At 42.1% G+C, this 11623-nt stretch overlaps 3 protein-coding genes across 3 annotated transcripts in view; 2 read left to right on the forward strand and 1 right to left on the reverse strand.

Annotated features, from left to right (window-relative positions):
- The first annotated feature begins 321 nt into the window (after positions 1–321).
- Positions 322–4797, forward strand: LOC118412029 (retinol dehydrogenase 16-like). The gene is made up of 6 exons (XM_035814618.1): positions 322–567; positions 2025–2259; positions 2723–2802; positions 3297–3478; positions 3821–3984; positions 4400–4797. Exons 1-6 carry the CDS (start codon positions 472–474, stop codon positions 4627–4629), a joined length of 987 nt encoding a protein of 328 aa, XP_035670511.1. The 5' UTR covers positions 322–471; the 3' UTR covers positions 4630–4797.
- Positions 4798–5746: 949 nt separating this feature from the next.
- LOC118412173 (retinol dehydrogenase 16-like) lies at positions 5747–10256 on the reverse strand. The gene is made up of 6 exons (XM_035814890.1): positions 10132–10256; positions 8781–9015; positions 8479–8558; positions 7672–7853; positions 6912–7075; positions 5747–6416 (listed from the first exon to the last, which is right to left on the reverse strand). The coding sequence occupies exons 1-6, from the start codon at positions 10222–10224 to the stop codon at positions 6187–6189; spliced, it is 984 nt and encodes a 327-aa protein (XP_035670783.1). The 5' UTR covers positions 10225–10256; the 3' UTR covers positions 5747–6186.
- Positions 10257–10689: 433 nt separating this feature from the next.
- LOC118412174 overlaps positions 10690–11623 on the forward strand; it is a 23718-nt gene continuing 22784 nt past the window's right edge. The window contains exon 1 of the mRNA XM_035814891.1: positions 10690–11218. Within this exon, the coding sequence (XP_035670784.1) occupies positions 11134–11218 (85 nt within the window). The 5' untranslated portion in view covers positions 10690–11133. The remainder of the gene's footprint in view (positions 11219–11623) is intronic.

The following is an 11623-nucleotide window of genomic DNA, read 5'->3' on the forward strand; positions in this document are numbered from 1 at the left end:
GTATGGTTAGCGACCCAGCTAACTCGTCTGACATGTTACCTGTTTACGTTTGTCCAATTTCCATTATTTTTACAACGACCTGTGGAGCCTGATTTAGGCAAATACTCCCATGCGCGCGTCATACGGACTTGAATATATACGCAGGTGTGACCCCACCTTAAAAACGAGAAATGAATTGCCACTAGCCAAACATGTTAACGAACAATTATATCACGTGCATTCTGTGACGGGACAAGTTGTCCTTGACATACTCCTTGACATTTGGTTGTAATTAGCAGCGCTTCCTAACGATTTCTACGCAAGCTGCAATTTTGCCCACTGGTTTGACTGGTGACTATCTGTAAACCGGTCTAAACTGCATTCCGAATGGTCAGGTTACGACCCATCGACCTCGTCACACCATCACGACAAAGAGTTTGTCCAGGTGCGCGTTGACTACCTTGTGTGGACATATTGCTGGACTCTCATGTCATGATGGCAGTACTGACAGTGTTGGGACTGTTGTCTGTAGTGTGGGGTGTGTACGCCGTCTGGACGTGGTGGCGGGAGAGAGAAATGCTTCCAAGGGTATGTAACACATCGTTAATGAGCTATCTATAGAAATATTGAAAAGGGTTCGTTTGGCGGTGGCAGACGACGACAAGGATATGGCATAGCTGCTGGGCTATCGTGCTAAACGGCGAGGCTGCCTAGCAGTGGGCTGCAGCTAAGTAGGTCAAAAGTGTAAACCGGACACGGATCTGTACTACAGTAGTAGACTATCATGTGCAGTACTGCAGTTTGTTTTATGACATAAGTGTAAATTGGGCGGTCACAGGCACAAGAGAAAAAGATCGCCCGCAGGCGTGTTGAATATGTTGACAGACATTCAAAGTTACGATCTAGCTAGCTGCCCTCCAGCTACACGACCTTGCCATATTTTCCCAGTCATCTATCAGATGTCTTTGGCGACCATGTCATATGTGCTTGATGTATATGTGCTTATTGGTGTATATGATATTTGTGCTTGATGCCTACAAGTCGACGTATATGGTGCAGTAGTTTTGCATTGTGAAAAAAAAATCTCAGACAAAGGAATGTTTTCAGAACCCTCCTGCAAAGTAGCATACATCTGTTCAGCAGATTTCCCCATTACGTGACCGTGAATACATGTCAAAGGTTCAACCGAGGATCCCGAGGGGTTGAACTTGAAAGGGTATTTGGTTGGCAGAGATCTGAGAGTTATTATCCCAGAATAGACAAACACCCAAGTAAAAAAGGCTACAACTTTGGAAACTTAATTTTGGACGATCGTATCTCATTTGTTACTTAAGTTTCATTTTGTTGTGGATCATTTGAAAGCTTTAATAATAATTATTCACCAAATGTGCATAGGTCGCGCTGTGTATGTGAGATCATATATCTGCTGGTTTTTTTTTCAGATCCTATGAAGACAATGTGTCATTTCATTAAAAGGCCTGACATGCGTTGCTAAAATGATACCCCGTTTGTAATGATGCCCCGTTTGTAATGATACCCCGTTTGTAATGATGCCCCGTTTGTAATGATGCCCCGTTTGTAATGATGCCCCGTTTGTAATGATGCCCCGTTTGTAATGATACCCCGTTTGTAATGATGCCCCGTTTGTAATGATGCCCCGTTTGTAATGATGCCCCGTTTGTAATGATGCCCCGTTTGTAATGATACCCCGTTTGTAATGATGCCCCGTTTGTACTGATACCCCTTTTGTAATGATACCCCGTCTGTAATGATTTAGCTCAAGAAGGCCTGGATGGATTACTGGTATACTAGTATTGATATTTGGTATGTGGGTAGGTTTTGATAAGGCCTTGAAATAGTTAGACCTGGCGGCTTGCTACAACACTGCAGCAAACTTCTGATCAAATTTGTATAATCACTAGTAAATGATGGGAACTTCTTACAAGTAGATTTACGTGTAGATGAACATTGTTGGATATAAATCATGCAAATTGAGCCTTCAATTGCATTAAAGATAGAAAATGGATTTTTTTTATCACTTCCAGCTTGTGGATAAAACAGTCCTGATCACGGGATGTGACTCCGGCTTCGGGAACCTCCTGGCCAGGCGGCTGGACCAGCTCGGTCTGCGGGTGTTCGCGGGCTGTCTGACCGAGGCCGGCGTGGCAGAGTTACGGCAGTCCTGCTCCGAACGGCTGCAGCCGATCCGGATGGACATCACCAGCTCAGACAGCGTGCAGCAGGCCTTCCTAGTGGTGAAGGATAGTGTGGGGAGCAAAGGTATGTGGAACAATGTCTACTGATTGTGTAACCCATTCTGTGCATATTTTTCAAGAATCAGAATCTAATTTGCGTGTTGATGAGGAAATTTTATGATACTGCTCCATCACATGATAGAACTATTCGAACATGTGACATATGTAACTGAGAAAAAGAAGAATAATGAAAAATTATGTGATCAATTTTGCATAAATGCCATAATGAATGACAAAATTATATAATTCCATAATGGCAAATGACGGGAGCTTCATACTTGTGGCATTTGGACGTTATCTGTAGGTTAACATCGTTAGATATGAATGATGTAAATGAGGCCCTCCTTTGCAATAGTGATAGAAATTAAAACACCGCGATACCATATCATTTCCACACCTACCGCAGAATTTTATCTGCACCGCAAACGTATTCAATGAATTTACAGTACATTGTAAAAAAACACTACAATGATATCTGCCGTCTTCAGGACTTTGGGGTTTGGTGAACAATGCTGGGATCTTTGGGCCATTAGGAAGCGTTGAGTGGCCTACCATAGAAGATTACCGGGTAAGAGGTTAAAGCTCATCATACAGTTATTGCACGGATGTTTTGGAGTGTATGGAGGTTTGTGTTCTTGTGTGTCCGAAGTTATCTAAATATAGTGAACAAAATGTGAGAATGAAGAGGGTGCAATCGGAGACTGGCAGGATGCGACGGAATCAAAATTCCCATGGAAGTAGGAAGTGCTAGAACTACTGTTATTTTCAGGTCATGAGGTCAATGGAAGACGCTAATAATTCAAGGGGGGTAATTCTTTGGTCCTGTATGTTTGTCAGTGTTTTTGCAATTCATAATATTTTTCATACGCTAGTTACGTCCATAGTAGAGTTACAGGAAGTTATCAGTTGACACATATGTAATGATAATCAATATCTTGTTTGCATATTTTATAAACTAAAATTAGACCGACATGTGAGAGGGATTTGATCTATTGTTATATAAACCATATACCATATACATACACCACCTTAGCTCTATATTTGCATATATATCTCCAACAGGCAGTTTTGAATGTCAACTTACTCGGCCTCATCGACGTCACCAAAACCTTCCTGCCCTTGTTGAAGAAGTCACGTGGTCGTGTCGTCAACGTCACAAGTGGTGCCGGAAGGACAGCTGTCCCGTTTCAAGGGCCATACACTGTGTCCAAGTATGGCGCGGAGGGATTTTCGGACGTCCTCAGGTTGGTGTTTTGAACTTTTCTATGTCCTTTTCTGCCTTTCTGTTCACAGTTGTTCAGATGCGGTGATTTTTTGTTGTTCTGGCGCGGTCATTGCTGCCATCCGACCTATCACTAGTACTGTCTTTATACAAATTCGTCATAAAAGATCTGGCAAAGTTGAGAAGGATCACTGGTCATATCTGACCTTTGTATGCTGTGGTTTTCTGAAATATTTCATCTATGCTATATTGTTATGTCATGCCATCTCTTACCTTGTTATGTTATGTTGATATCTATGCAGGAATATATTTTAGAAAAAACGAAGTTCTGATATTTTCTATATTTGCTTATTTTTTTACGCAGACGGGGCATGAAGTATTTTGGAGTGACTGTGCACATCATTGAACCCGGGAAGTTCCGGACAGGGATAGTTGTACAGGAGGCGATCAGAAGGAACATGTACGGCTGTTATGAGTCACAGTCCCAAGAGACAAAGGAAGAATATGGGCTGGACTACGTCCATGAAAGTGAGTCAACTGTCGAAGTGCATCTGTATCGGTGTGAGGCAACTTGTTGTAGTCAGCATCAGGGTTCAATAATCAAACTTTTATTTCAAGCATAGTCATGATTTTGGTTGATTTGATAATTTCTGAATCTTTTAAAATTTCTGAAGCCGAGCATAATAACCCAGGTGTGACCATGCTATGGTAACCCTCTATCTGTTTCAACCTCCCGAAATGAAAACATTGTAATCAAGACCCGTATGATCTGAACGTCTTCAAATAACAGTATCTATAAGAAACAAGACCAGAAATTGCTGCTGTTGTGCAATAATTGTACTACAATGGTGCAAAGGTACCGTGGTACATACTGCACTATTTCTGCGATTGAAATTTTGACGTGATTTTTCAATAACTATCTATAATCTATAATCAATCTCAGTGCACAAAGGATTCAACGAAGATGAAGGCGATGACCCGACTGCCGTTTCCATGGCGATGGAGCATGCGCTGTGTGCTGCCCATCCTAAGAGCCGCTATGTGGTTGGCCAGGCAACACGGCGGGTGTGGGTCCCCATCTCCTGGCTGCCGACTGACCTGGGGGATTACGTCATACGAGTAGTGGCACCATGGATGGCTCCCGTTCCTGCCGCGTGCAAAGGAGGAGCATAAAGACATCCAAGGATGACAAATGGATTGTTGGTATCACCGACGTCGACAGTAGTGTTTTATTGCATTTAATGCAAGCTGGAAGTTGCAAGAATGTTAACCTTCACAAGGTCTAGCCTAGAAAACTACTGCCCTGTTTATTCTTACACAACACAGTCATGTAAACGATGACCCGCCTCTCCAGCTCTGTCCTACCACTTACTACATAATTTAGTACAGGATGTCTGCTACATTACCAGACATACCGACAGCCGTCTGGTCTAGGTCATCCGTATAATCAAATGAAAATGGTCTTACCTTTCAATATGATAATTTGTTAGAGTTAGCAGTAACTTCATGCCGATGTTACACAGGATAAATGCTTGAATATGCTTGATTAGCTATCTTCGCATCTTTTAAAACCGAGAGATTTTTCTAGTTAACATGTTCTTTTATAACCGAAAGTGGATAGAGATGACTAACTAGTAAGACATGTAAGACAGCATGAGACAACCAAGTCAATTTCTACTAAATAACTATGTTACCACCAGGCAGTGCAAAGTTGTAGGCAATTTGAAACGGAAGATTGAAGTATTTATTTACTGAATCCAGTAAACTGCAATGCCATATATCATTATATGTTGTTTTTTGTTGTTGTTTATTTATTACGATGTTGAGGGCAGGGTCCAATGATAATGATGATAATACACCCGTCCTCTAATTCAGGGCATATGCATCCTTCCGAATTCCACTGGGCATAACCGTTTTAAATATTTGAAATCACGGCACAGAACACGTGGACAACGGCTCGAGATCTGCACCCTATAAACCGGTTCATGGTTCGAAATGCGAGCGTGCATTTGACGTGCTGTAGGAAATGTCTCAAATTTGAAGGTCCATCAGGTATAAACAAACACATCTGGACATGGTATCAAACATGGTTTAGATGAGAACTACATTTATACAAGTTAGGGTCCTTCACATACACATCGCGTATGCACAGCACTAACCGTGAAACGGCTTATGATTATATTTGAGGACTTCTTCCTTGGACCATGGCCTAACGATAAACTTAATATCATAAAACTCCAACGATGATTTGCTATCACCAGACAGGTATGCCCCAAACGTACCTGGGGTTACGTGTCTAAAGTGGCATAGATCACTTCCGAAGAGAACCAAGGCCACGCGCAAAGCATCGTGGTTGTTGCGACTAGAGTCACTAGTTGAGTGCAACCTTACTTAGAACTACTCTGGTGTACAATATCAGATCCGTCACCGAACTTACACAGAAACTAAGAAGATAATAAAGTTCCTGTAAGTAGGTTACTACAACTTTATAACTAAGTGACAGCGCACAGGAACTGGTATCAAACGTTCATAGCACAACCACTGGATTAAAGGTGGCGTGTTAATGTATAAACGCTTCACTGTTACAGCGACACAGTGCATATGGTAGAACAATAGTCAGTATTTCCCCGAGGAAGGTGACAGACGGTCACTGAAACGTTCTGCTTGTGTCATCATCATCATCATCTGGTGTACACAGTCATTGAACTTTGCTATTCACCCTTAGATATTTTACCTCCCTTCCCTACAAGCGGCAGGGACAGGTGTCATCCATGGAAGCATCAGCCTGATGACGTAGTCTCCCACATCAGTCGGCAGCCACGTCAGCGGCATCGCGACCCATCGCGCTCCCCAGGCTACCTCGTACCGACTTCTGGGGCGGGCAGCACACAGCGCATGCTCCATTGCCATGGCAACGATGGTGGGGTCTTTGTAACTGCCATCGCTGTATCCTTTAAGAACTGTGGTAAGACATATTTAGTGAAAACAAGGAGCTCCTTGGTGAAAATGATTATCATATTTAGCACAATGTCAAGTTGACGTGGTTACGCTCTAAAGCGTAGTAAGCTGACATGGTCGTGTAACACATGTACAACTTATATACAACTTATATTTGTTTTGTTAGAGAATTTCGTGTCCAAGAGCGTAAAGGGACGTCACTGTTTGAGAAAAAGCCATTTTACGGTGATTAATGATCGAAACTGATTTACCTACAATACATCTCCATTAGTATGGCGGAGTACCCCCTAGCGTGAATGGACAGAACTTCACATTTTCATGATATGGTCGCACCTGGGCAATCACTGCCCCATCACCACAGTGGCGAGGAGTCGAACCCCAACACAGGTACCGGTACGAATGAAAAACAAAAAAAAATGGAAGATCTCATAGTTCCTTAAAATAATTAGAGTGTTTGTAATTTTCTTCATGCAGAGCCGAAAATCCTTAATACTTACTTTCGTCCACATAGTCCTTCCCATACTCCGCCTTCATATCCGACGACAGGGACTCCCACATGCGCTGCAAACTCCTCCTAACGTTCTCCTCCTGCACAATCGATGTGCTAAATTTTTCGGGTTCAATGATGTGCACGCTGATCCCAAAACACCTCATGCCCCGTCTGTGTAATGTGGAAATACGGACAATATTAGCCAAATGAATATGTCCATAATACGCGTGTTTACTGATTGAGCGTCGTATGAGCAGGTCAAAGGTCATTACCTCTGACGTGTCAACAGTTCTTGTGTTGACCATGCTTACTATATATGTTCTGAAGTGATTTGTTGATATCTCAGGGCCTTCAACTGTGATATGTTACCTACGTATACAAATCATCAAACTGTGTATGCGCAGTTAGACCCGTGATGCATGGGTCAAGTAGATAGGAAGGGACAAGTTACAACCACTCTGTTATTGTATAGTTCTTGAAAAAAATAGCTTCCCAACAAAGATTATCAGCACGGGCGAGAAGAGGAATTGAATGCGACCATCGTCAACCAGCAGTGAAGGCAAGTAAGCAGTATTTCATGTAAATCAACGATGAAATCACAACATATGGAAAACGTCACGCATCATGAAATTTCATTGAATAAAAAGGACTTCGACGACTACAGTTGAAGCAACAGTACATGTATGTATGATAACACTCAACCCGAATATCCGTTGGCCCAACGGTATATGCATATACAATCAAAACAATCACAAACGAACACACACCTGAGGGCGTCGGAAAAGGCTTCCACGCCATATTTGGATACAGAATATGGAGTGGAGGACGGGGCTGCTAGCCTCCCGCCAACACTGGAGACGTTAACGACGCGACCATGTGTCTTCTTCAACAACGGCAGGAAGGTTCTGGTGACGTCAATCATCCCAAGAAGGTTGACATTCAAAACTGCCTTTGAGAAAGTTAAGAAAAAAATAGAAATAGTTATTTGATAGTAAATACGGACAGGTCGAGTCGTTTCATTCTAATTTATGTCAGGAGAAATTGTTAAGGAGATGACATAATTTGAGGGGTGAACATTACAAGCTATTGATAACTAGCTATTAACTACTACATGTAATGATGAAGCTATTCATACTAATACGTTACATCAAGAGATTTAGCATTGTATGTAACATCTACTCAAAGGGTCATGCATCCTGTAAGTGACATGATACCACCACATCAAAAACCATTGTTAACTGCGATGCCTTATCAAGACTATCTTGAAAACCTAGATATCTGAGGTGTATTTTCCCCAGGCCGTTACTGATGCTGAATTGGTATATCTCTTTGAATCACTTTAGATCTATGTATTTTTTCTTATGCGGGTGTATTATGGCATCGGGTGGAATTATGAGAGACAATGTACAAGATAATTTGTCCACAAACGATTGTATTCAGACCAGTCCTATTTTTTTAAAGAAATGCTGTGACTGTGGTCATCCCAGCCGTGTGTTATTATTATTGTTTTGTGTCCTATATATATGTATTTATGACCTTAGAAAAATGTCAGAATATACATGGCTATGGTTTACCTGGTAATCGGCTATGGAAGGCCACTCAACGCTTCCTAATGGTCCAAAGATCCCAGCATTGTTCACCAAACCCCAAAGTCCTGAAAGCGATAATACGATCTTGGGTATGTATGGTGCGCGCCAAGTGTATATCGTTCTACAATCTGACCAATCTATTTTGCAAATAACTTGATCAGATCATGTATGTAGGTTGTAAAGGAAGTATTTTGTATTGACATACAATATCTTAGTCATAGATAAATTTACAAAACAGAAATCATGATTAACAAGACACAGACAACTCCGACTAAAGACCCACATACCTTTGCTCCCCACACTATTCGTCACCACCAGGAAGGCCTGCTGCACGCTGTCTGAGCTGCTGACGTCCATCCGGATCGGCTGCAGCCGTTCGGAGCAGGACTGCCGTAACTCTGCCACGCCGGCCTCGGTCAGACAGCCCGCGAACACCCGCAGGCCGAGCTGGTCCAGCCGCCTGGCCAGGAGGTTCCCGAAGCCGGAGTCACATCCCGTGATAAGGACTGTTTTATCTACAAGCTGGGGACGATAACATTATTCTCGTAGGATGGTTATATGACGTCAAGGATGTGCATGCAATGTGCTTGCACGTAATTTCACCCTCGACATATTTGATCGGAATTATAAGTCTAAACGTCAAAGCTATAAGATTTCTCGTGTACAATACATGTGTGTAATAATGCAATAATAATGTGATAGCACATACTATTCAAATTTACCTAACAACTTTTTATTATTATTAACTATCCAGCATGGTGACCTATGCCTACGTCATAGTCACGTGGGTGAGAACATTTAGAGACAGTCGCCATCATGTTTATATGGGTGTAGATGCAAGATAGTAGATTCAGATGTTATTTTCCAATGATACAGCGTGAACTCAGTACATTGATAAAATTGATACTGCCTGAATTCCATCATTAATTAACTACAAGCCTTGTTGACATCCGCACTCAGGTAATAAAATGTAATGAAATACATACAAGAGACCGTAGGTCACATACTCCGTGGCACATTATTGGCTTTTATATTGGGCTATGATGCCGTTATGGTGACCAGTCATTTGGAACGTGCAGACAAGGAGCCGTTGGTGATCAATGAGATATTGGTTTTTGATGGATGTACAATGGCAATCGCTTCTGTATCCCACCAGATGGCATACGTTAACTCTATTTAATAATATCAATAATATTAAGTCAATTTTTCAATACAAAGGCAGAACCGGTGTTCTTCACATGCCCCTCATGTACACTTTTTCTACCGGTGAAAATCATCCGTTCTACCCTAAATTTATTTTCTGGGACACTCCTGGAGGTGTGTCTCTTTGCCTCCCGCAATGTAACTGTGGTGTCCCTGAACCAAATGTCACACATGACCTTTGTACGTAGGTACCTACAAATAGACATTAATCACTCTAATTATTGTTATCTTGCCCGTCTTTGTGAAATGATCCACATATTTAACGTTCCAGCAAATCAGGTAGTCAAACATGCCATACAAACACTTGCCATAACCCCCCCCCCCCCCCCCCACACACACACACACACAAAAAACCCCAGAACGTTGGGAGGACCAATCAGACACCGGCATACAAAATTCCCGTTCATTTCAAAGGACTACAGATTATCAACGTACCCTTGGAAGCATTTCTCTCTCCCGCCACCACGTCCAGACGGTGTACACACCCCACACAACAGCCAACACTCCCAGCACTGTTAGTGCCACCATATTCCAATTCACCACTCTCTTAACCTTTATTTACAATTAGCAGCCACGTGATCCCAAAGGAAAGTCACAACAGCATAAAACTATGCTGTTCCAAACTTTCCATAGTCGTTTAATAACATACTGGCATTAGTTGTAGCAGGAATAATTGAAAACTAGTAAATAAGAATGACTTTGTTATATTTCTATGCCAGGGGTACCTTAGTTATGGCACATATTGACCTTTTCCATCTTTTATTGGTGACTTATTACTCGACTCGACGACCAGGATAAACGTAACGCTGGAAGGTACGTTGATGGTTGGAGTTCCGCAAAATATCGTTAGGAAGCGCTGCTGCTTATTTACAGCGATTGTTATCTCCATTAAAAATGGAGGTATTGTCTCTGATGTGTTTGTGCGTCTGTGTGAGTGTTTCTGGATATTTGTGGTCAGCATTACTTAACAAATTCTGGATGGATCGTGATGATATTTTGCATGTGGGAAGACAAAGGTCAAGGTCCAATTTGGTCCCCAGGTGAGTGACATTGGGGAGGTCTTGAATGCGTGACAGAGGCTAAGGCAAGATGAAACTCTCAAGATTTTGCATACCCAACACGTTGACTGTGAATATCTTAAGCTTCAACCACCCCCATTTTAACGTCTTAGATGAAGAAAGTCTAAATACACAAGATTGTTGACACCTTCGTAGTGAAGCGTCACGGAGTATGATCCTTTGCAGTAAGGTATTTGCGTCCCGGCGACACGGACATGGTTGTTCGGCTAGCTCCAACACAAACCAGCTACTGCTTGTCACATTCGCCTGGCTAAACACAGACGTGTGGCGAAAATCACTACATCACAGTGAAGTGGAGATTTTATTTCCCTCTCGATGGTCAGAATCGCCTTTAGAGTTTTGATGGACGAGAGTTAAAATGGCGGAGCGTTCTCTTGACCAGGGGCCTGTTGATAACGACGGGGGAGGCAAGACGACAGAGAGGCCGGAAACTAAAGAGGAAGGTAATAACGGCAAACATATTATCAACTTAATGAATACTTTTTGTTGCCATTTTGTACAAATGCCTACTTCGAACCCATTAATTTCGAACGTGAACGTCAAATACTGACAAACGTTTTAAAATAGATATCGTGCAGCAGTGCAAAAATACATTCGAACCTGTACTGGAGATAAACGCTGCATTGTGGTTCCGATGTACTATGGTCCTTGGCTTTTCCCTTCCTTTCACTCACACAGTCTCTATAGTGACGTGTCTACTGTGACCAATGCCTTGGTATGGCTACCATAGACAAGTTTGACTGTACTTAAGTATGATATAGTATATAACGTGAACCGAATTCGAAAGACTTTGATTATAAAAGAAAGAATCGTAGGTTATACTCGAAAGACAAAGTAGCCATGCTATA

The sequence above is a fragment of the Branchiostoma floridae genome, chromosome 3, assembly GCF_000003815.2.
Source record: "Branchiostoma floridae strain S238N-H82 chromosome 3, Bfl_VNyyK, whole genome shotgun sequence".
NCBI classification, from domain to species: Eukaryota; Metazoa; Chordata; class Leptocardii; order Amphioxiformes; family Branchiostomatidae; genus Branchiostoma; species Branchiostoma floridae.